The 27296-nt window shown below is 38.4% G+C and overlaps 1 protein-coding gene and 1 long non-coding RNA gene across 4 annotated transcripts in view; both read right to left on the minus strand.

Annotated features, from left to right (window-relative positions):
- Positions 1–1120: 1120 nt before the first annotated feature.
- The window catches only part of LOC124265743, a 107883-nt gene continuing 81707 nt past the window's right edge, over positions 1121–27296 (minus strand). Inside the window, exons 2-6 of the mRNA XM_046700567.1 lie at positions 5045–5407; positions 4641–4685; positions 1912–1966; positions 1483–1564; positions 1121–1309 (exon numbers count right to left, since the gene is read on the minus strand). Of these exons, the coding sequence (XP_046556523.1) occupies positions 1121–1309; positions 1483–1564; positions 1912–1966; positions 4641–4685; positions 5045–5333 (660 nt within the window). The 5' untranslated portion in view covers positions 5334–5407. The remainder of the gene's footprint in view (positions 1310–1482; positions 1565–1911; positions 1967–4640; positions 4686–5044; positions 5408–27296) is intronic.
- Positions 19728–27296, minus strand: part of LOC124265736 — a 31568-nt gene continuing 23999 nt past the window's right edge. Inside the window, exons 1-3 of one of the 3 annotated variants that reach the window (XR_006895517.1) lie at positions 20439–20457; positions 20011–20092; positions 19728–19841 (exon numbers count right to left, since the gene is read on the minus strand). This is a non-coding gene — a long non-coding RNA (uncharacterized LOC124265736). Of the gene's footprint in view, positions 19842–20010; positions 20093–20438; positions 20458–20820; positions 20884–24318; positions 24370–24718; positions 25080–27296 lie in introns of those variants that run through there. The other 2 variants (XR_006895516.1, XR_006895515.1) reach the window with 2 other exon arrangements.

The raw sequence follows: 27296 nt of genomic DNA on the forward strand, positions 1-27296 counted from the left end.
GTTTACTTTCATAAATGATGGTAAAGAAAAGCTGAAGTTATTCTAACTGAAATAGTGCGATTATCGCTTGGATAGTTAAGAAGTTGTAGTATTATTGAACTTGTTAATATAACATAACGGTCGACGTGGATCACTCTAATTTCTAATAAATTCTATTCTGTACAAAGGTTCTTGGAAGAGATATACACAAACCATCACAGACAGTAATCAAGTGGTATATGATTTTAATTAACAACATAAACGAAATTAATATTATTTGAATTAAGGGAGTAAACAGAATGACACCATACATGAAACACTGCCTGACATACGATATTATAGGAGTAACAGTTGTTAAGTGGGAATACAGTCTCTGCTCGTCAAAGGAAAGACATGCAAATTTACAGAAGGGCCACATAGATACAACTGTAGGGATAACATTTGGCTTGATATTACATATTGCAGTTTTCATATCAAAGCGACAATATCGATCTGAGTAATTTACACAGTAAAATGTACACATGTATCTGTTATACCTATGCACGCCTATGGATAGTTCTATCGAAGTAAAAGAAAAGCAGGTATGGACCTCAAAGATAAAATATGGAAAATTAAGTGCTGAAAAGTTTCGTGCTGTTTGTTGTTTAGCAAAGACAGGTATATAACAGCGCGGTATGTTAAAGTTCGAGCGTAGATCAGACAATCCAGTGATTAACTTCATGAGTATTGACCAACGCAATTAGGATACGATGACGTGTCAACAATGTCAGCGAGCATGACCATCCGATCCTGATAGTGGCCCATTACGACAAGCATGGGTTGCTGAAGATCAATTCAACTAACAGGGAATATGTAATCGTCGGTGGACACTAAATTGTATAACATCTGGCCACTCTCAGAGTCAACACATTCAGGTATGCATCAGGAGCAAGTTTATCGTCATCGTTATCGTCGCCGTCGCCATCGCCATCGCCGTTGTCATCTTCATCAGAGTCACAGTCTGAAGCCGCACCACTCACCAGTTTTGTATCCGTTATCCAACTACATCACTGGGATGGCTATAAGATAATTATCACGATTTTCGATCATGTTCTTTTACATTTACAAATTCGTGACTGATAAAATGGATGAAAGAGGTAAATCATATGTTTTGGTAATCTGTGGTAGCCGTTGACCCATGTGTAGTATCCTCTTGAGATCTTGAGGTCTGTTCGATAATGGCATAGTTGTTGACATCAGCTCTTGCTGACAGGCCGGAGTAAGTTGGGTGTTGTTCAACAGAAGCTGGCGTGTCTCCTTGTTTCTTCACGCAGTCAGATCGTACCGACGTCTGAAAAGACAGATCATTTGTCATGTAAATGTCTTTTCTTTGGTAAATAATCTAATCCCATTCTTAGTTTTTCTGTACTTTGGTTTGATAGGATGGATTTCCGAAGTCACTCATACACATCCCATATGAGATAAACGTTATGACAGACATTTTGTGAATGCTTTCCAATATACCTGATAACGAGGACGTACACTGCAAGACCGACCAGGATGACAATAACAGCTCCCGCAGCCACCCCTCCTATAAACACACCAGCTGAAACAGAAAACTGCCACTGTGTATTGTGCAGAGATCAACTAGAGCACTCTTTACTTATATTTGATCAAAATAACATTTAACACAGGCCAAAACATGAGTCTTTTCCATGAACTTAATCATCGGTGTTTTTTACTTCACAAGGCCAACACCACTTGAAATACAGAACAAAATTCAATTTTGTAGATTGCTAAAACAAGTTGAGGTATGAACACGCAACTGTAATATTTTCAGTTGAATGAATTAAGCTAAATTCATGAAAGCAACTTTTTAACATTAGAATGTAGTCATCTGTCTGAAGTTTTAAACCACTGTGTATAGGTTCCCATACAGTGAATAATGCATACGTGGGGAATCGTGATATGGGGAGCACATCCTTATTTGGCCGAGTTGTGATCTCCCCTGTGGAAAAAACACGTATATTTTTATCAAAACAGTAACCAAAATACATATGTAAAAAAAATGATCATGCAATCGTAACTGAGGAGCAAGTCAATGTCAATAGTAAATCACACACACACACACAAATATGAAAAGACGCCTTTTCACATCACAATTTTCATGATAAATACTATTAATATTATGCGATGACTACAAGGAAGTATGTGAGATTTAACGACATGACAAGGGAGCATTGTATGATCCGTCCCGGATTTACAAAGAGACTGCTTTGCACGAGATCGAGTACATCATTTTCCCTTGAACAGTTATGTTAGAAATCCTGCTGTAAATACTACATGCCTGAGATTTGTTGAGGCGTGGATTGTGAAGACCTGTCATTAGTTGATTCAGTGGTGAATCCTCCTGTGAAACAGTGGACACATCTAAATGTACTTTCTTGTTCAGCAATGAGTATAAACAAACGATAGAAAGCACACAGATATATAAGCTTTTGTATGGAATACGAAATTAGGCACTGCTTTGTGAACATATTTAAAAGCTATTTAAACACTAAAAAGCACATTTGTGGCAACACAGGAGCAAGATCTTCAATAAAGATAAAGAAAAGATCAAGTTAACAGGTCATATACTCTGGGCACTAATGTGCTATAAACACACCAGCTGAAACAGAAAACTGCCACTGTGTATTGTGCAGAGATCAGCTAGAGCACTCCTTACTTATATTTGATCAAAATAACATTTAACACAGGCCAAAACATGAGTCTTTTCCATGAACTTAATCATCGGTGTTTTTACTTCACAAGGCCAACACCACTTGAAATACAGAACAAAATTCAATTTTGTAGATTGCTAAAACAAGTTGAGGTATGAACACGCAACTGTAATATTTTCAGTTGAATGAATTAAGCTAAATTCATGAAAGCAACTTTTAACATTAGAATGTAGTCATCTGTCTGAAGTTTTAAACCACTGTGTATAGGTTCCCATACAGTGAATAATGCATACGTGGGAATCGTGATATGGGGAGCACATCCTTATTTGGCCGAGTTGTGATCTCCCTGTGTGGAAAAACACGTATATTTTTATCAAAACAGTAACCAAAATACATATGTAAAAATGATCATGCAATCGTAACTGAGGAGCAAGTCAATGTCAATAGTAAATCACACACACACACAAAATATGAAAGACGCCTTTTCACATCACAATTTTCATGATAAATACTATTAATATTATGCGATGACTACAAGGAAGTATGTGAGATTTAACGACATGACAAGGAGCATTGTATGATCCGTCCTGGATTTATAAAGAGACTGCTTTGCAAGAGATCGAGTACATCATTTTCCCTTGAACAGTTATGTTAGAAATCCTGCTGTAAATACTACATGCCTGAGATTTGTTGAGGCGTGGATTGTGAAGACCTGTCATTAGTTGATTCAGTGGTGAATCCTCCTGTGAAACAGTGGACACATCTAAATGTACTTTCTTGTTCAGCAATGAGTATAAACAAACGATAGAAAGCACACAGATATATAAGCTTTTGTATGGAATACGAAATTAGGCACTGCTTTGTGAACATATTTAAAAGCTATTTATACACTAAAAAGCACATTTGTGGCAACACAGGAGCAAGATCTTCAATAAAGATAAAGAAAAGATCAAGTTAACAGGTCATATACTCTGGGCACTAATGTGCTCCAATGCACGTTTCTTAAGACGTGTTAATTTTTTCATACTTTGCAAACATATGTTTTGATTTTAGAAATTGACACTCAGTAATGGTTCCCATGTGGGTTTTCTAACCTGGTCATCGGTTAATCGCGCATACAAAACATTACCTACTTCAATAACAACTACATGAAAGGACATATAGAGGGAAATACCTGTGAGAATTATATGAGTGGATAACTGAAATAAGTGATGACACAAGGTGTTTAATCCGTTGCATCAGAAGGCTGTAGGGAGATAATCCACAATACTGAGTTTAGTTTACGTCGGCGGGGACACCAGAAATGGGCTTCACACAATGTGACCATATGGGGAATCGAACCCGGGTCTTTGGCGTTACGGGCAAACGCCTTAACCACTAGGGCTACCCCATTGCCCCTAAATCCACAATGTGATATAACAAGTTAGTATTAAAATACAACATAAGCAATATCTGTGTATACACCTTTGATTTCATTTTACAGCTAAATACAGCCTTGTTCTGATAACATAAGAAATTTAATCGAGAAACTCCTTGGAATAACAAAGGGGACATGTGATACAATTCAATAGCACTTCTGTACATTAATCATTTCAAGGACTGCATTGAAGATGTATATAGTGCATCTAGTTTGAGTGATTCAAGCAAAGGCTTGCGTAAAATCCTTAAAGGTTTCAGTGCGTGACAGCCATTGGTTTAGTTCCGAAGTAACTATATTATCTGAAACTGATAATATTGATAACTGTCATGAACTGCCTAAAGGAAGCATCGTCCAAACTCTTGCATTGCAAGAGAATGGCAGCTGCTATCGCTGAGAAGCATGACTTTCTATTATCCCAAAACATGTACTTATTTGAATATGGGCACATTTTAGATAAATAGGTTCGGATGTAGAACTAGGCAATAGCAATGATACTATGTGCACATAGAAACTTATATGGTGAACTTCTGAAGATTGCCTACCTGTGCTGGCCACTGGTTGACATCTTACATCAAAAGGGTTGGATGCTGCAATATGAAACACACGTTATGCCATACAGTTATCTCCCAAACGTAGCTCTTAATATAACTGAAATATGTCAAATGAACAACTGGCTAAGGAACGACTGGGAATTTTGTATTTCATATTCTGCGACTGACAATTCTATAATCCATTTTGTGTGTAACTTCCTACATTAAACGCACACATCGTTGGAAATGCATAGTTCATGTGAATTTCATGTTTGCTCGATAACATATCATATGATGGATCCCATTCGGACCTGTACTCGGAAGCCAAATGAAGGCTTATGACGATGAAATTTCTGCTGTTTAACACAGTACATTGGGTGTACCGCTGAATACTTGTTGTCCTTTACATTTCCTACCATTGATCAGGAGCCAAATTAACGTTGAAGACACACATGGGATATCAAAGTAGATAGATATCGGGAGCTTCGCTGTAACGTTTAGTCTCTCAAACGGATGGAACACAGTTGAACAATTATTCACTGTTATGTAGTTTGCAGGTAGGACATTGAACTGTGATAAGCACTGCCCTGGAGTTCGTCGTCTGATTCTCACGTTAAGAGAATACACTGATACAATTGTGGTTGGGTCATCAGATTTGAAGCTGCACACGTATGAATTATTTTGTATTGTAGAAGTAGCCATCATTTCGTCTGTATTGAATTGTGAGACTTGAGATAACCCCTTCGCAGAACTCCCGCTGATGTTCAAAGACGCGTCGTCTGCAAAATGAGTTTCAGTTGTTAAAAGATTCAGATAAACGTGAATGTCTTCCCATCCTGATGTGCTTACCCTGTCAGGAGAGCGGTTGTTAAGAACATTTCTAGATTCAAGTGCAGTTTCTAAACTGACAAGTTCAGTATACATTCTACAATTGTCAATGAACGTACATTGCCTTGAGAGGCAATTTAGAGGTTAGTCCTAGATCCTAATTGACAGACACGATTGAGAAAACAAGGGGAGGTGCACACTTCATTTTACCCGAGCTTCAATGGTCATTTAATAAACTTTCAGGACAAAGGGGTGAACAGGGTGCGCACCCCAGCACCCCTGCCCCTCCCCACATAGATCCGCCTATGAACCGCGCGCTAAGTCTCCACTTCTGTACCTTGATACGTTGGCAAACCTCACAAAACTTGCATAAATAAATATGAACTATGTATATATGATGACAATTGATATATACTGTGCCTACCTACTGATACTGTTAGTGCTTTAATGAAACTATAAGATAAATTACATCTATGAATATAATTAAACTGAAATATTTCGATGAAAAGATGTATTTACTGGAAGCTACTGTACCTCCATTATACCGTCTCATTTGAAAAATATTATGTTATTCTTATAAATATCTACTCGGCATTAGATATTTTCCTTGTGGTTTCATTTGGGCTGTGTGGGGCGGTGGGGTAGCCTAGTGGTTAAAGCGTTGGCTCGTCACGCCGAAGGCCCCAGGTTCGATTCCCCACATGGGCACATTGTGTTAAGCCCATTTCTGGTGTCCCCGCCGTGATATTGCTGGAATATTGCTAAAAGCGGCGTAAAACTAAACTCAGTCAGTCAGTCAGTCATTTGGGCTGTTCCGTTATAATGTGTAGGTAACAGGTATTATAGCTAAAACACATGGAATTATCATGAAACGGCCCTTCTATTATCAGACATTTGCGGGCCGCTGCAAATGATATTGGACCGCTCAATCCTAACGACGGGCCACTCTCAGTTCTGTTGTCAAGTGACGTCATAGTGGGTGCGTCGGTTCATTCGACTTTGGCTTTGGACTGGCAGATATTCTGGGGCAAACAAGTCACAGCAACCCGAATTCCCGCTTTAAATAGCGGTATTATTGGTTTTTTGCTGGTGCTAACCTTAGCAGTTGCACTATTAACGTTGCTGTTGGACCAAAACCGAACACTGACAACTGACGTTGTGTCTGACATAGTTTGACATGTTGCAGGCCATGGTCTTGTGAAAGGCCAAGGTCGAATATCGTCACGTTCTGTTGTGACGTCATTTGAATTGTTCGATGACGTAATTGCATTCGGTCAGTCAACCCCGTCAGAAGTTGGTTTTGAGTAAACTTACAGTCAAATTCCTTAATTGTTTCCTTTTTCTTTTGAACACAAATTCCATGTATTTTAGAAATGATAACGGTAATGCTATTTTTGAGGGGCATTATCATTGGCAGAAGCCCTCGGTCTTTTCAACTGCCCTCCACCGTCGGGCAGTTAATGGAACACCTCGGACCTCTGCCAATGATAATGCCCTAAAAAATAGCATTACCCTTATAGTAGCTAACGTGTTCATTGAACCGTAAATGTTGTTGTTTCAAGGCGTCCGCGAACTACCTGTCTGCACAATGGGAGGATACCATTTTAGAAGTTGTAAACATGAAGGAATACCAAGTTCTAGGGATAGTCAACTTCTTTATTGCAATGAATGCGACGTTTCAGTGCAGATGCTAACACCGTTATCAAGCAATATAACGGTGTTAGTACTCTTTCTACACCGGTGTTAGTATTCTATACGGTGTAAGTAATCTTTCTACACCGGTGTTAGTATTCTATACGGTGTTAGTGTTCTTCCTGCACCGAAACGTCGCATTCATTGCAATAAAGAAATTGACATGCCATGGAACTTGCTTTTCATTTAACGGACACTTGTTATTGACAGAAAGTATATTTCTACATTCAAGTCTGAGAAGAAGACACATATTTCAGAACAGAGAATACAATGCATCTTATTGGAAAGTGAACAACATCTGAGAATGTTTTGTGTCTTAGCCAGTCAAGTTTGTATTCACATGATCCGTGCGTACAATGTTGATAGATACGAACACATATATTGCATTTTAGATAACATTCATAACAAAAGCAAAAGCAGGGTTGATTGTATAATTGTGCATACATCATGAGTAGATATTTGTTTCAGCAGCATTACAGCTGTATGATGTTGTTTGCAACACAGGAATCCATTTGATGGATTTATGCGGTACAACCTCTCCCCGTTCACGTGTAATAACATCTTTTCACTCAAACAAAACGAATAGCTAAGACAGGGTTTTAGTCTAAACTAAACTATACACTTACCACCCATACACTGATATTTCACAACAGAGAATGCACGATCAAAACTCCGCAGAGGAGCAGGATACAGACACCGAGTCTTTGTTGAACAGTCGTTATAAGAGGGAGACCAGCTCGGTGTTGTTGAACCTGTGATAGCCATGTTCTGTCACACTGTCCGGCTTCACAGCGACGCAGTTAGCGACACCTGTACCACACTCTGCGTTGTTAGTGTAGTAGGCGTCATAGATGGTGATCTTCTGGGAGGGGTCACAACTGAGGTCATGCCGAACACAGAACAGACCACCGGATCCATAGCATGCCTTACTGGTGTATGTTGTACCTACATGAACAAGACACATCACAGCTTTAATGTAAGAACAATTACCGTTGTGTTATTTACGATCATTGTAATATCAGTTACCTTGTTGTCCATAACGCATCGTTTTCATAGCGCACAGATCGGATGTTTCGTACATATGTCAGTACAAGAAAATGTAATGGACAATGAACAAATAGATCACTTACAGTCGGGTCTGGTGGTTGACAGTGGACGCTCGTCATCCACATGATAAACTATGGAATCTATCTAGATAACTGCCGGGGTCTGGCAGGAGCTTGACTAAACATTATGGAGAATCTCTGAAATATTGAACTGCATGTACTGGCAAGTGAGAGCTTTCGTTTCTGTACATTGGTAATACTGAAATTAAATTCTTCATGGATTCTGTATATGTATAGCAGGTACATGATATGCTTAGAGATACATGATATGCTCTGTTATAGTCTAAACCATCAACTTTGGTCCCAACCGTGAAGATACGGGTAAGCAAATATCTTCAATAATTCATGCATGTCCTTAGAGGCAACTAATGAGATCGGGTTGACAGGCTCGATAACTTCATTGACACAAATCATCGTATTGCAATTCGCAGACAGATGCTCATGATGTCAATCACTGAATTGCCTGGTTACGTACTGGTTACAGGCCGCCGTCATTTAGCTGGAATATTGCTGATTCCGGCGTAAACCCAACAAAACTTTGGTCATCAAGTTTCACTTATGCTTGTTTTTAATTCAAAGAGCCTCAATTATGAATCTTGGTTAAGGTTTTAATAATTTAGATTACCTCCTAATGATATCCGAGAATAATCCTACAGGACAAAACAGCACGAGACCTGTCGGACTTCACAAACAAATACAAAATAACTTGAACCCCACTTGAAGTAAAGCTGTACATTGTGCATACTTACGCAACCATGTTAATTTCAATTTCTCAGCTATGCATCAGACACCAAGGTAAAGATGTACCGTGCGAAATGTCGGCCAATGTCAACAATGTTCCTCTTGTCACAGACAAAACTACCTGGCTCAACTAACCGTACGTACATGGACAACACAACTGACCACCTTGCATTTGAATGGATATTATATGGATATACATTGACAAGTTGTGCTTGGGCTTCATGTTACCTGTCGCGTTAAACTGCATTCAGATTGTCAACAAGGAAGTAAATTGGGCATTCGCTCAGGTGGCCTTGCTGAACTTGGTTTCTCATTGTGTCTCAGGGCTGTTTATTCCTGGCGATTGTGCAAACACAGCAGGCCAAGTCAAGCTCTTCCTCTATACACAAAGGTATTATGTGTTGGCAATGTCCTACCTTTGTAACGCATATACAACTGTCACGTGATTCATGGAAAGCTGTAGTGTGTGATGCACTGACAAGAAATCTTAAGTCATTTATGCATAGCAATATGCAGATGGCATATGTTAATTATTAACCATTACGGCTGTAAATATTCTTGTAATCTAAATGGGAGGTGAGGTGGAGGACCTACCCGCACTCCCTTTCATTCATTCCAGTGTCGTCCGGGTGAGGTGAGGTGAGGTGAGGTGAGGTGAGGTGAGGTGGTGAGGTGCCCTGAATGGCGCTACCGGAGGTCGAACAACTACCATCTCCTCTCCAGACAGACACTATATTCTCTGGACCATAGTCGCATGTACACTCTACAGGTAATCAAAAGTCTTGATTCTTGTTTTTTGTGACTTGAGAAATATATAAGGACAACGCAATAAGGAAATCAACAGCTAATTCTGAAGTTCAGAATCTCTGACTTCACGATCCTTCTATCAAAATAATAACGTATTTTAACTACTCGTTTGTCAACAGTTTTTTTTATGACAATGCTGTGTGAATTTAACAAAAACATGTTTAATTGTTTCTATAATAAACTAACTTGCACCAAACAATATTATTTTAACTAATGACCAGATAATGAAATGCGTTTTGACCCTTTGTGGTGAAGAGGAATTTAGGGTTTGATCATTTATGATATATTCGTGCAGCGCATGTCAAATGCCTATCATATACATGGGGTAAAACGTAACTGATACCATTGGTTAAGTTTATACAGCGCCATACTCTATCGGACGTTCCTCAATTTCAATCGTAACCTACTCACTGGAATACTGAAACTGGAATAAAATCAAATACTTCCATCTCGATACCTTAACACAATATGACCGCTTTTATGTTTTTCCACGGATGAATGAAGGAAACAAGCTGTGTTGAGATACGTATACGTGTGCTATATGCATCAGTTAATACAAAACAGCAATCTGGGAAATAACCAGTCTTGATTGTCCGCCGCAACAACCCATTTTGGATGAAAGGCTAAGCGGTGAAAATGAGTGGTGACACCAGGTGTTCGATAAAGGATAGATATGGCCCACTTTTGCTTCCAAAGTCTATTAAGCAGCATGATACATGGATGTTACTTTATCCCTCAATTGTGTGTATTAGCAGGTGTTTGTAAGTGGAAAACTGTAATTTTCACATTCGTTTATGGCGTCTTTAGTTGTCGGGTAAGGCGTTAGGTTAGCAGACATTAACGCCTAATATGTGTCTGTTGGCCTAATATGGCACAATAACCACTTTTGATTATGTGCCGAAACAATCAATTTTGGATGAAAGGCTAAATAGCGATGAAAGTCAGTGATTACACCAGGTGTTCGATATAGAATAGACATGACCCACGAGCCGAACGTTTGCTTCCAAACTCTGTTAAGTATCGTAACACGTGAATATTACAGAGCTCTGCAGCGAAAATAAAGTATATTTTCCTTATGAATGGTGGAAGTGTAAACTTACCACATTGATCCGTTTCACATCCTTATTTGCGAAGTGAATAGCGGTTAGTAAAAGTAAAACGCTCGTCGTCGATCACAACACACATAACTGATTATACAATACAGACAGAATACACTTCGGCATTGTATCTCTTGTTTCTATGACACTGAATGGTATTTATTTATAATGAACACGTTCAGGATTTCATTGCTGAGAGTATGGTTAAACATTTCAACGACGTCTCAAGAGTAGTCTTCCTTTATCCCTCAACGGTGTGTATTAGCAACTGTTTGTAAGTGTAAAGTTGTCATTTTGACATTCGTTTTTGGTGTCTTTAGTTGTCGTGTACGACGTTAGGTTAGCAGATCTCGACGCCTAATATGTGTCTTCTGGCCTAATATGACACTGTACACGGCAAATGAATACACCTTAACGAGTGCCCTTTTACATGACATGACAACGCCAAATCCCAAAGACCCCAAACCGTATTGAACTTCCTTGCAGGAAACAACGTTAACGTGTTGCCATGGCCTGTACACTCCCCAGACCAGTTGCCCATAGAACACTTCTGACATGTCATGAATCGTCATGTTCTACATTCTCGTCATTATATGGCTGAAATATTGTCGAGGTGACGTTAAATATTATCAGTCACTCACTAATGTTTTACAAGGACCATATCTTCCTGTTAAGGGAATTAATCTTAATTGAGACCAGGGTGACTTTAGTCTACTTGGAATTACATTTACTCAAGACTTAGATTATATGGTAGAGATAAATTACAAAGAAAAAATAAGAAGTTGTGAAACACTAATGTCCATATGGTCCGCACGTAATCTCATTCCCTTTGGAAGTAATATTGTTTTAAAATCTTTGATCATCCCAAAATTAAATCATTTACTCAGTGTACTTCCTGACCTAGATAACGAAACTACAAATAAATGTCAACAGAACTGTTTTAAATTTATCTGGAACAATAAACCTGATAAAATTAAGAGAAGCCAAATTATCTGTAACAAACAAGATGGAGGCCTCAACATGCCAAATATAAAGACATTAATGCATGCTCAGAAACTATCAATGGTCAGAAGGTTTTTTCAGATGTAAGTCCAGTTGGTGCTATCTATTTATTTCAAATCTCCCAAAGTTTGGCGCTGGTTATGTATTCGATTATAACTGCCAATATCTGTCAGAAGAATGTCTCCCACTGATCCACCATAAATATTATAGGGATTTTTTATGTGTCTGGTGGCAATTTATATCTCGGAATGAAACTGATTATGACGTAAATGATATATTTGCCGAAAATCTCTGGTACAACAAAAACATATGTGTAGGATGTAAACCAATTTTTTGCAAACAATGGTATGATAAAGGAATTCGGTGTATCAACGATTTACTTGACTTAAATGATAACATATACTGCTTTGAAATTTTTGTAAAACACTATCATTTAAAAACTGATTTTCTAACATTTACTGGCCTCATTAGATCAGTAAAGTCATATTTGAAAACACTTAACATAGATTTTAAGACTTTGTCAAAAATACCAAACCCAACTTTACCAGCAAATATAAAACAGCTCCTCAGGGTTGCAAAGGGGACACAACGGTTTTACAGAACATTGTTGTCAGATGTCACTACAAAAAATTTACATTGCCAAAAATGGGAGCAAAGTATCTTAAACAACGAAGTCTTGTCTGACGACTGGAAACATTATAACAAAATACCTTTTAGATGCACCAATGACAGTAAACTGCAATGGTTCCAATATAGAATATTACATCACATCTTACCGACAAATATAAAGTTATTTAAGATTGGGTATATAAATAATTCAAAATGCAGCTTTTGCCAAAACGAAATTGAGACACTCGATCACGTGTTCTGGTCTTGCAGTAAAGTCAACAATATCTGGCAAAAACTTGAAATCTGGCTAAATCATAAAGCTTGTGTCAATATCAAATTATCATTGCTCGGTTTCCCAGACAAAAACAATGACCCTCTCAATATTATTATTATTATCTTTAAAAACCTAATTTTTGGAAGCAGATTAAAAACCAGTGTGCCACCTTTCCATGTTTTCCAGGATGAAATTAGACATTATTATATGATAACAAAGTGCTCTTCTTTAATGGAGTGTAATATCAGCGCTTTTATAAGTTCTGGTCTTCATGTCATGAACTGTTCACATGATTTGTACATCTTATGCTTGTATTGTATTGTAACCTGAATGTCCTTTGTTGACTTTTCGGAATAGACTGTAAAACATCTTTAAAAACAATAAAATTTAAAAAAAATATCTTCCAGTTAACTGACACGAATAGAACAGTTGCAGGCCCACCGAGAAGGATGGAGATATCCTACCAGACGTCATCAGACAGATGACTTTATTCTGTGCACCAGGACATTTTGCATGGCTTGCAGCAGGGTTGGCCACATACGCTATGAAAGTAAAGAGTAATTTCACTTTAACGATTTTAGATGTGTGTGACCCTTGGCCTTTACGTTGAAAGCTTGTTTTTTGCCGCTCCACCTCAGTTTACTCAACTGTCACACATCGGTTGTTGTATGCCATTTTAAATATTTATGTCGTTGCGATTGTGATCAATACATTTGACTTCAGACGGCATCTTTAAGTGTTATCAGAGAAGGGTGATTTAAAAGTAAAGGTTATTTTCGTGTTTGGTGTTTAACGCAGCCCTCCGCAAAATTACTCATAAATACAATCCAGTTACTTTGACACACCAATAGCTAAGTCCACAGACCCATCATGTCGACCTTTACGACCAGAATGACATAAGCCTTTCATGTCCACACAATAACTGATAGCTTGCACAGAAGGAAGAGGATTTATTCTTTGTGAGTAAGTATTTATCTTCAAAACCTTAAAATATGTTCAATAAAATACCTGCAACATCTATATGTGCAGTGTTAGGGTTAAAGTTAAAACGCGAAATGTGATTAGAATTGAAGGAAATATAGACAAGTATCCGCATAATCTTTTCCCACTGTTTTCCTCTGACTTTTTGTTCCATATTTGCAATCAGACAGGCAACTACTATCACATATCAACAAGACATATAATCACGTAAGCAGCCATGCAACTGGATATTTCGAAGTTTCCTCCTAGCCGCACGTTAGCATTCAAGAATAGTATGCACATTCATCGAATTATTTTAATTGTGGCACAACCTGAAACTGTTCATTCACATCGTGAGCTCCTTACATTACAAATGAAAAAAGGAAACATCTCCAGCCTTCTCATTATAAGTCCTCTAAAAAAGAAAATGATGACTGTGAATGATATCGGAAGGAGACGTGACTGTATAAAAGTGAAACACATTGTAACATAAAGAATTCAACTTTGAAAATGTATAATTAACGAACAATAAAATTGTCACCTTCAAATAACTGACCCAATGCGTGTTACATAAATTGTGTAATATTGGTGGCAAGTTTGGCATTGATTTGTGTGATCTCGTTTGCATAAAGGCAAACGAACGGTGAAATCTCCAAAATCAATGGTCTATCAACGCGTAAATAAATATCTACGAGGAAATATGCTTGAATCCAAACTTCTTTAGTTGGTTTTATCACATACAAATTACAATTTCTAACAGAAATAAATCAAACAGTGATTCCAAGTCTGCTATTGTAAGTCAGTTCCAGCAAGCAGGTGTATATACTTACTTATCAACTGTGCTTATATATGATATGAAATGCCGTGTTGAACAAAGGCACAACAGATGATTGTTACACATGGATTACATCAATGCAAAAGTGAACTAGTCTAGATGCTGAAGTAGTCAGAGAGGCTTATGCATTGTCTAAACATCCTGTGACACCTGATTAAAATCGTTTCAAAGAAGGATTCAATCATCTGTCTGTGAGTGACCAGCCTTTCAGTCTTTGGATATCACGCGAAACTGTGATGATCAGATAAGTATGGGGTTCAGACGTATGGTCAAAATGTGCTTCCCCTCATATATGAAAGTTTCAAACATCTATTTCTGATATAAAACCAAATAATGTGACAAGGAACACTGTAAAGGTATCTGATATTTAGTAACATGTACCTATACTACCTCCATGTGAAATACGTTAAATTCATTGTTCAATGACGCTTTAACAAGCTTCCTACCGGCAACAGAATGGAGGTGGAGTCAAGTTTTAACACACGCACAGCACACGTTTCAACACGATCATATGTTGCTCCGCGGTTTCTATAACAGTAGTAACTTAATCATGTTATTGTTAATGTGTTATCCGTCCCAAGCAAGATGCCCTTGACAAGATTTGTCACCCACTGAACATGTCTGGGGTGAAATAGAAAGACGTCATCCGCATCCTCAAACTTCAGGAACGCCACAAAATCCTTTCTCGGGTATTTAATGATCTTCGCGAGGACTTCCAAGGACGTCTAGTGGCCTCAATGAGACGGGATTCCAGGCCTGCATCAATGTACAGGATGGACACACCCGTTATGATTCTGTGAACTTGCTTGTGTTTTGGTTCATTTGTATATGCTCGGGTTGTATTTCCATCAACACTTCATTTGCGGCTGCAAAAGTGTAAGACTTATTCTGTTTCTTGTTTTGGGTCTCAATACCTTTGGCCTTTGAGTATATATATTAGGTGGTAGTTGACAGATATACATTGCATGTACTTGCACCAAGTGAAAAGTATTCGTTCCAAATGTCGCTCCCAGTATATCTACGCGAAACGCAAAATAAGGTTACAGTTCCTTTATCTGCTAGAATATTTGCTATACTTGCATGTGCCCCATGACAAAAGGCTTGTCTTTCTGAAGAAAGGGTAGTGAGACGGTTTAGCTTACCCGACATGACAATATTGTCTCAGTATACTGATGGCATCCTTCCCTTTAGATATTTTGTCAATTTTCACAACCTTTGTAACTATAGTTCCAAACAATGCTACACCAAAATGTCGTGTACTGTAAGATGAGAACTTACTCTTAGTATCAGTTATTGTATGGTTCCTGTAAATCTTTTGCCTTGGGTACGTTCCTCCTCATGTAAATATACTCGTACAAAGGAAACCTATGCATAAATGCATCAACGGCATCCCGTTCTGTCTTTATCTATACACAGAAAACTCTACTGTTTTCGAGTGCTCACCATTCGTTCAATATGTCCATATACATATATATCTTACCTGTATGAACTGGCTGAATAATGTAGCAAAAATAGGAGACATATATCAAAACGACCACAGACTTTCCCATGACGTTGACTCTTGAACTCGTCGCATATCACGAAACGTTCTTCCTGGTTAAACACCACCTGCACATGAAGGACATGCAATACAGAAACTATGTACAGGTCACGTGGCACAGGTGCCTATCAACATGATATGAACTAAATCATGTGAGAGACAGGCTGGCGTGAGAGATAGCCCGCTGAATGAAACTATGTCCCACACGACCTATTTTCTACTTGTTTGGATGGGGCGTTAAAACGATACAAAAGCTATGAAATTTTTAGTACTACTAATCAATCTCTTTTGGATAAGTCTAGTGACCAAAACCGCGCTGTTACACTCGAGACCCGGCTTCGATTCCCCAGAAGTATATTATGATTATGCTAACATTTATAGCACCTAAATCAAGCTCAGCTGTGCTGCTCAAAGGCGCTTTGTTTTTCCCTCGATCACTGGATGTTAAACTCAACGGCACGTCGTATTATCAGTCTCAACTCCCATGGGAGCATGCAACTCTTGTAGCCACTAGACGCAGCGAGTTAGTGTGACTTTCCCATCCTTACGAGGTACCCATTTACTGCTGGGTTAACTGGGACACATAGTCACACTAGGGGTTGTGACAACACTGACTGGGATACATAGTCACACTAGGGGTTGCGGCAACACTGAAAGTGTCTGCACACAAAGTTCACTCATAGAATTGTTACACCGGGTCACAGATGGGCTCGATCCCGTCACCTCAAGCTCTGGTGGATCACTAGCCTGGCACCTTAGCCAGCTCGCACACCACGCCCCCAGGTATATAATTGGTATAATTGGACAAACATGATATTCGGGGAAGACTGCCAGAAAAAACTGTTCACTCACCAGTTTTTGTGTTATGCATCATCTGGTAGGCTTTGAGCTAGAAACAGTTCCATCTCATCCTAACAGGACATGGTCCCTTCCCTATTCACCAGTTTTGTGCGGCCATGGGAGCTTGTAGTACATATTGCGTAGTACAGGTCACGTATCTTCGCAGAATCAGGGCTAATTTTGTGAAAGTATTGAAAATCAAAATGAAAATGTAGCTATGCTCTAGTCTATTAACAGCCATCACAGTATTTATCTTAAACGTTATCTGTGTGGAATGTCTTCAGGTTGCCTACAAGGAAGTTGTGGGGCGTTTGTGAAGGCCATATTGATGTCATACTTTGTGAAACACTGTCGCCTGACTGATCATCCTCAACGACACAATAATTTGTACAATGATCCGTTGTTACCACCTTAGTACACGACCGCATTGCATGGTTGTAACTACTGCACTAACTAACACTCTTAGAGATCTAATGTTACACGAAATCTTACTGGAAAACACCTTCTGGCTATAGACTACTCTCTGACGGACAGTGGTTAAAAGGATAGGTCATATTGGATGGATATTAACTACAACGCAAACAGATCCCCCTCCCACACACACACACACACACACACACAAACAGATAGCTCTGCATATATCTTCTTTGTTAATGGGGATTTGTCGGAGGACGTCTAGACGTGTGTTCATGTTCATTTAGCAGGGGAAATTTGTATCACTCACACTCTGTTGATACATCAACATGTAAAGTCAGGGTGTTGATGCTTTTCAAAATAATAATTGAACCCTACGTATTCCGTCTTTAGTAATTAGTGCGTTTGTGAAGAAAACCTCGGATAACTCGAGATATCTACGCAGGTACATTCGACACAACGGTGGTTGACTGCAGATTGGTATATCAGTTGTCTCGGGAACCATGCCGTCTGAGTTGCTGGATATTGTTGTGCAGAGTTGAACCATAATGACGTGTGACAACATGTAACTATGATCGAGGGTTGCATGTGTTAATGTACCTGTGCGGCGAGTATCACTAATCAGGTAAAATCTACGGTCTGCAACACTTCGGACTTCAGGCTTCATTTAGCAGGCCCTTAAGACAGAGTCCTTCTGACACAAGTGAGAAATCAAATACATCGCCGCTTCACCATTGGCTGCTGATGTAACTTTTCGATAGAAACTTCAAAATTCAAATTTCGAGCTAATTTTGAAAATATTCTGATTGTCACAAACTGTTTTGAATATTGGAGCCGACATAGAATAGCCTTTGTAGCCGACATTTTTCCTCAGATAAGTAGAGAATCTCACCCAGTAGTGCAATTTGATATCAATTATATCAACACGAGTTTTAAAGTTACAAATATCCGAGGCTTGCCGAGGATATATTTTACTTTGTCAACGAGTGTTGATATATTGATATCAGAAGACACGAAGGGTGAATCTTTATCATCAAAATCACTCTTCATTAATTTTCAATGGTAAATGTACATCCATGAACATGGTACTGCCATTACACTTGTAGTGCAGCGATGTCATAGCATTAGTGACGTCATCAAATTACATGACGTCATAGCATTGTCAGGGCATTGTACAAAATCTACTGTCAAAACGATATCTTCTAGGAGATATCGTTTGATCTTGTTATATCTCCCGTGGAACGGCAGTTTTGGATGATAATATGTTCCGAACGCGTGGCAAATGAAAACAAAATCTTTACTTTCATAAATGATGGTAAAGGAAGCTGGAAGAGATATACACAAACCATCACAGACAGTAATCAAGAGTGGTATTTGATTTTAATTAACAACATAAACGAAATTAATATCATTTGAATTAACGGAGTAAACAGAATGACACCATCCATGAAACACTGCATGGACATACGATATTATACGAGTAATGGTTGTTAAGTGGGAATACAGTCTCTGCTCGTCAAAGGAAAGACATGCAAATTTACAGAAGGGCCTAATAGATACAACTGCAGGGATAACATTTGGCTTGATATTACATATTGCAGTTTTCATATCAAAGCGACAATATCGATCTGAGTTATTTACACAGTAAAATGTACACATGTATCTGTTGTTCTTATGCACGCCTATGAATAGTTCTATCGAAGTAAAAGCAACAGCAGGTATGAACCTCAAAGATAAAATATGAAAAATAGAGTGCTGAAAGATTCGTGCTGTTTGTTGTTTAGCAAAACGACAGGTATATAACAGCGCGGTATGTTAAAGGTCGAGTGTAGATCAGACAATCCAGTGATTAACTTCATGAGTATTGACCAACGCAATTAGGATACGATGACGTGTCAACAATGTCAGCGAGCATGACCATCCGATCCTGATAGTGGCCCATTACGACAAGCATGGGTTGCTGAAGATCAATTCAACTAACAGGGAATATGTAATCGTCGGTGGACACTAAATTGTATAAGATCTGGCCACTCTCAGAGTCAACACATTCAGGAAAGTATGCATCAGGAGCAAGTTTATCGTCATCGTTATCGTCGCCGTCGCCATCGCCATCGCCGTTGTCATCTTCATCAGAGTCACAGTCTGAAGCCGCACCACTCACCAGTTTTGTATCCGTTATCCAGCTACATCACTGGGATGGCTATAAGATAATTATCACGATTTTCGATCATGTTCTTTTTACATTTACAAATTCGTGACTGATAAAATGGATGAAAGAGGTAAATCAAATGTTTTGGTAATCTGTGGTAGCCGTTGACCCATGTGTAGTATCCTCTTGAGATCTTGAGGTCTGTTCGATAATGGCATAGTTGTTGACATCAGCTCTTGCTGACAATCCGGAGTAAGTTGGGTGTTCAACAGAAGCTGGCGTGTCTCCTTGTTTCTTCGCAGTCAGATCGTACCGACGTCTGAAAAGACAGATAATTTGTCATGTAAATGTCTTTTCTTTGGTAAATAATCTAATCCCTATTCTTAGTTTTTCTGTACTTTGATAGGATGGATTTCCGAAGTCACTCATACACATCCCAAATGAGATAAACGGCTTGACAGACATTTTGTGAATGCTTTCCAATATACCTGATAACGAGGACGTACACTGCAAGACCGACCAGGATGACAATAACAGCTCCCGCAGCCACCCCTCCTATAAACACACCAGCTGAAACAGAAAACTGCCACTGTGTATTGTGCAGAGATCAACTAGAGCACTCTTTACTTATATTTGATCAAAATAACATTTAACACAGGCCAAAACATGAGTCTTTTCCATGAACTTAATCATCGGTGTTTTTACTTCACAAGGCCAACACCACTTGAAATAGAGAACAAAATTCAATTTTGTACAAAGCTAAAACAAGTTGAGGTATGAACACGCAAATGTAATATTTTCAGTTGAATGAATTAAGCTATATTCATGAAAGCAACTTTTTAACATTAGAATGTAGTCATCTGTCTGCAGGTTTAAACCACTGTGTATAGGTTCCCATACAGTGAATAATGCATACGTGGGAATCTTATTTGGCCATCCTTTTGGCCAAGTTGTGATCTCCCTGTGGAAAAAACACGAATATTTTTATCAAAACAGTAACCAAAAATACATATATAAAAAAATGATCATGCAATCGTAACTGAGGAACAAGTCAATGTCAATAGTAAATCACACACACACACAAAAATATGAAAAGACGCCTTTTTACATCACAATTTTAATGATAAATACTATTAATATTATGATGACTACAAGGAAGTATGTGTGATTTAACGACATGACAAGCATCATTGTATGATCCGTCCAGGGATTTACAACGAGACTGCTTTGCAAGAGTGTGAGTATATCATTTTCCCTTGAACAGTTATGTTAGAAATCCTGCTGTAAATACTACATGCCTGAGATTTGTTGAGGCGTGGATGGTGGAGACCTGTCATTAGTTGATTCAGTGGTGATTCCTCCTGTCAAAAAGTGGACATCTAAATCTTCAGCAATGAGTATAAACAAACGATAGAAATCAGCATATGAGTATACATGGAATACAAATTAGGCACTGCTTTGTGAACATATTTACAAAAGCTATTTATACACTAAAAAGCACATTTTAGCACCACAGAATACAAGATCTTCAATAGATAAAGAAAGATCAAGTTAACAGGTCATAGACACAACAAATGTGCTCCAATGCAGGTTACTTAAGACATGTTAATTTTTTCATACTTTGCAAATATATGTTTTGATTTTAGAAATTACCATTCAGTAATGGTTCCCATGTGGTTTTCTAACATGGTCCTCAGTTCATCGCGCATCCAAAACATTAACTACTTCAATAACATCTACATGAAAGGACATATAGAGGGAAATACCTGTGAGAATTATATGAGTGGATAACTGAAAATCAGTGATGACACCAGGTGTTTAATCCGTTGCATCAGAAGGTTGTAGGGAGATAATCCACAATACTGAGTTTAGTTTACGTCGGCGGGGAACACCAGAAATGGGCTTCACACATTGTGCCCATGTGGGGAATCGAACCCGGGTCTTTGGCGTTACGAACAAACGCTTTAACCACTAGGCTACCCCATCGCCCCTAAATCCACATTATGATATGACAAGTTAGTATTAAAATGCAACATTCGCAATATCTGTGTATACACCTTTTATTTCATTTTACAGCTAAATACAGCACTTGTTCTGATATCATAAGAAATTTCATCGAGAAACTCTTTGGAATAACAAAAGAGGACATGTGATACACTTCAATATCACTTCTGTACATTAATCATTTCAAAGGACTGCATTGAAGATGTATATAGTGCATCTAGTTTGAGTGATTCAAGCAAAGGCTTGCGTAAAACCCGTAAGGTTTCAGTGCGTGGCAGCCATTGGTTCAGTTGCGAAGTAACTATATTATCTGAAACTGATAATATTGATAACTGTCATGAACTGCCCAAAGGAAGCCTCGACCAAACTCTTGCATTCTACACCGAAACGTCGCATTCATTGCAATACAGAAGTTAATCCACAGAAGAATATCCATAGAAATTGGTGTTCCTTTAACGTGCACTTGTTTTTTGACAGAAAGTATATTTCTATATTCAAGACTGAGAAGAAGACCTATATTTCAGAACAGAGAATGCATCTTACTGGAAAGTTACCAGCCATTTGAGAGTGTTTTGTGTTTGTCTTAGCTAGTCAGCTTGACGGGGAAACCGTATTCACATGATCAGTTTGTAAAATGTTGATAGATATTGACACATATACTGCGTGATAGATAGAAGCGACAACCCTTCCACATTCATAAGAACTCACTGCTAAAAATAGAGTCGATTGTACAATTGTGACTATATCATAAGCAGATATTTGTTTCAGCAGCATTACAGCATGTATGATGCTGTTTGTAACACAGGAATAGATTTCATGGATTCACATGAGAAACTTTGGAATCTATTTAGATCACTGCCGGGGTCTGTCAAGGGCTCGACTAAACATTATGGAGAATCTCTGAAATATTGAACTGCATGTACTGGCAAGTTAGATCTTTCGCTTCTGTACATTGGTAATTCTGAAATCAAATTCTTCATGGTTTCTGCATATGTATAGAAGATACATGATATGCTCTGTTATGGTCTAAACCATCAACTTTGGTCCCATCCGTGAAGATACGGGTAAGAAAAGATCTTCAATAGCCCATGCATGTCCTTAGAGGCGACTAATGAGATCGGGTTGCCAGGCTCGATGACTTCATTGACACAAATCATCGTATTGTAATTGCGCAGACAGATGCTCATGATGTCAATCACTGAATTGCCTGGTTACGTACTGGTTACATGCCGCCGTCATATATGTGGAATATTGCTGATTTCGGCGTAAACTAAACAAAACTTTGGTCATCACGTTTGTCTTTCTGTTTGTTATTTATTCAAAGCGCCTCAATCTGGAGTCATGATTCAGGTTTCACTATTCTAGATTTCATCCTATATCCGTGTTCGTTATAACCATGTTAGTTGTACCTGAATTACCAACCTATTGGTAATTTTGAATACAACGTATAATATATACGAAGTACACATTAGATCTACTGCCAATAGCATATTAACATATACGTGTCTACTAGAACGCATACATGTCTATATTACTGTGTCGACTGTAGTTCATTAAACCTTTTCATATGCTACTGATTGGTATATTTATCCGTTAGCATTTGAAATACACTTTAAAAATCAATGTTACAAGTATCTGTGATTGTAACGTTCAAGTAACAAGATGGGGTGTTCGCGAGCGTTAACAACGGTTTGTTTTATCTTACATTGGCTCCAGTTGTCAAAATGTTCGTAAATAAGTTAGTCTTACCTAATAAATTGTTGAGTTTTCTTACTTGAATCAGATGCAATATGAATATTTAGAGAATTTAATCACGTTGCAAACAATATACACTTAAATGATCTGGTGTGACGAAGTCGTGCAAACTCGTAAAAGCGTGAATATATTTTGCAGCGTTTGTGAAAATGTTTCTATAAATTCAAAGTTATTTCACAGCATTCCAGCTTCCACTGACAACTGACATGTTAAAACAAGAAATACACGAGTGGTAAGCTGTGAAGGAAAGAACCATATAAACAGACACAGAAATGTAATATGTAATGATTCATACTTTACGTTTAACGTTATACGAGTGGGTATAATGCGTGCAACATGAGTGCTGTTGTCCATAGTCACAGTTGAAATTACGTTATAGGTCATCGTCAGCATCGTTGTTCTGCTCGATCCTATGATACAAGAACACATACTGAAATTAGAAGTGCTATCTATCTATCTTTCTGTCTATTACTCTGTCGGTCTGTCTCTCTATCTATATGTCTGTCTTCAGGTATGTTTTAAGTGTATGCAACTAAGGCTCTACAAGTTGGATAATTAAAGTACAATGCAACATTTATCGTTACAAGACACTTGGATGAATCTGGTGAAATTATTGACACCACTGATTCTCCCTATAACGTTATTAATTTTGAATCACCTGATGATATTACGCCTGAAGGATCACGTTACAATAATTCTTCAACAGCTTATGCTTGTCATAAGAGGCGACCCACAGGATAAGGTAGTCAAGCTCGCAGATTCGGTTGATGCATGTCATCGTAACCAAAATTCGCAGATCGATGCTCATGCTGTTGATCACTGATTTGTCTGGTCCACACCGCCGTCGCCGTTAAACAAGAAACAATCCCGATAATAGGCTGTAATCTGTAGAGGAAACATAGTTGGCTGTTGTCACGGTGCTTGTGCCTGTTTCACCAGAGACACACGTTGGTTTAGTTCAGATACAGGAGTTACAACGGCCCTGGGTGCATGGATACATGGGGAAAATAGAATGGACATATCTAGTGGTTGCCTACCTGGGGTCGTCCGTTCCACAGTTTCACATGTCACATTAAACGGTTCTGATGCTGAAAATGGAATAACAAATTGTATGTAACATACAACATCTATGACTATACAGATCGCAATACAATAAACACCAAAAAACAGCAACAATGACAGCAAGTGAGAAAAATAACAGCTGATGGTACAGTGCAGCCTCAAACACGCTGAAACGTTTATTCTGGTCAATTAACATTCACCTTGACACGTATATTCCTACAGTGAAGGACTGATGAATTGTATTTGGAAATACAGTGAACATATACGTGACTGACAAATCTCGGGTTGTGTACAATAATTACGGCATGCCAATTCCTCAAGTCTTTTATACAAATTGTGTATAAAAGCATACATTATGTACCGGTCCTTTCTTACCATTGACCAGAAGCCAAATGAATCCTGATAGCAGCCTTGAGATACCTTTAGAGGAGATGTACAGGGGAGATTGCCTGTGTTACGTTCAGTCTCTCAAACGGTTGGAACACTGTTGAACAATTACTGGTTGCGATGTAGTTCCCATGCAGGACAGACATCTGGGAAAAGCATTGCCCTGGAGTTCCTAGTCCCAGCCTGGCGTCAAGGACGTACACGGATATGCTTTCAGTATTGAGTTCAGACTTGAAGTTGCACACATACATGTTGGTCTGTTGTTCAGAAATGGGCAACACTTTGTGGAAAAGGGAGACTTGAGAAACACCCTCTGCAGAACCACCGCTGATGTTCAGGGAATCACCGTCTGGAACATGCATGATGTCAGTCATTAAATACTATAAGATTAACCAGGAAACCATGACTAAAATATTCTAATCATGTTCGCTATTATTCAAGGAGGTGATTAATTAAAAACATGATTGAGATTTCACCTTTTAATGTGTTTAGAATTTCTGTTAAAATACATTTCTGACTTTTTTGTTCTTATGCAACAATGATTTCATGAAAAACGATTCCGAGAATGGGAGAATGTTGTGTTGAAATTGGCAGACAGGGCGATATTCTAATAACGCTCTTAATAAGCTGAATCAAGTTTAAATGAGTTGAATGTTGTGTCATGATACTTATTAACATCCAAAACATGAATTTTGAGGAAGCGTAAATAATTTCGCCCATGGGCCACTGTTTCAATTTTGAGTTTTCGAAAAAAGTGAAAAATAAGACAGGTAAATATACTACAATAACCATTGTTGCCGTATGCATAGGTTGTAATTTGTTTTGTTGTTGTGTTGAAAAAGTAAGAGCAGTACGTTTGTACAGGTAACAGTGTAATGGCCATCTTTGTTGTGTGGCACTGAATGATTTGACGCATAGATATGAATGTAGTTTCTTAACATGTGACATATTACGATAAATTAGTCTAGTAACCGAACACAAGATTGTACTCTGAGAATATATGACATATATCAAGCGACTCTCCATTTATTAAACATCTGTCATCGCACTGTTTTTCTACCCGATGTCTAAGATTCAACATAAACAGAACCTGTCTGTGGATTTATTGTGGTATGATGGACCAAGCGAGTGAGTTTGGTGTAACTTCACTTTGAACAGGGTTCCAGTTGTATCACGGATTGTCAGCTTGATGAGGCCGGTAAACCACACTGGACGTCTGAGACGTTTATAACTTTAATGATAATCGGGGCGAACCGATATAGGAACCTACGGCCACATGAATGACTTGCCTTAGGCGACGGGGCCTACTGAAACCCTGTATGGCTTTTGAAGCAGAAAGAATACATTACAGATATCAAGTCAACCAAATTAAATGTATTCTGCGAACATATTCTCTGAATAGCCGTGCCTTGATTTCTAGGAATCCTTCTGATTAAACAGGAACTGTTTAAGCACCCCTGAATCCGGTCATCACATACATTTACTGTATAGTTCGTGTTGGTAATGTGATTTGTGGTTGTGTGAAGTCTGTCGTCCAGATGATAATAAGTCATGTATGTGTTACGATCAATATTGATCAATTATACATGATATTCCTCAACTGGCACAAGAGCATTGATAATCTTGAAATTACAACACATTCAATACATTCTCAAATATGGCCTACGACCCCTTCGTCCGCGCCCCAAATACTCGGAGGTAACATCCATTACACTGCGAATATTACGCTTAAAGCTTTGTTGTATATTCAGAACTATAAATTTGATCAACTGAAAACCCAAAACCACAACATCTTAAGCATATTACGCAAATGAACCAAAAGATTACACAAATATAGTCATTATAACAGAAAATTAGGTTTAATGTGGTCACGAATATATCGCAATTCGTGCGCTCGTCCGATTGCAATGCAACTTGAAGAAGCACCAGGCCATTTTGAAATTAGGCTCACCCCGTCGCTATACTGTTTGTAGCCCTTATTACAACACTCACCTTAATGAGACATTAACTACACGATAAGGTGTGAGCTCTTACAGGTTTCATGTAAACGTTTTGGCTTTTATAGTCAAATAAACATTGCTGGGTGACTGTTACACAAATGTAGAAACTCGCCATTGTATTTTATTGCAATATGTAAGATTTACCTCTACAAATTGATGGAAGGATGTAGTAAAAGGAGGTTATACATGTCTAAACGACCAGTGACTTCGCCATAACGTTGATTGCTTAACTCGCCAAGTTATGCTCATCTTGAAAGATACAGAGCACGGTCTGCATTATAACTTACTTCCTGGTTACATCCGGCTAAATGTAGGTCAAGTAGTACAGAGTTTTAACGCGATATGCATTCAACCAACACGTTATCAAGAGTATGAGTGGTGCGAGATAGTTCGCACAATGAGGATTTGTTCAGCCCTTAGCGACTTTTTAAAGTGTATTGCTCACTTAAGGTACACAGGTCAAGCAATCCCTCGTGTAAATGATATAAATCTTGGCCACCACCTACTAGGAGAGGGCTCTAAACATGTACTGTCTTGTTTCTGTGTTCCTGCTTTCTAAAACTCCA

Source organism: Haliotis rubra, unplaced genomic scaffold (genome assembly GCF_003918875.1).
Source record: "Haliotis rubra isolate DU_JTF1 unplaced genomic scaffold, ASM391887v1 Scf990, whole genome shotgun sequence".
NCBI lineage: Eukaryota > Metazoa > Mollusca > Gastropoda > Lepetellida > Haliotidae > Haliotis > Haliotis rubra.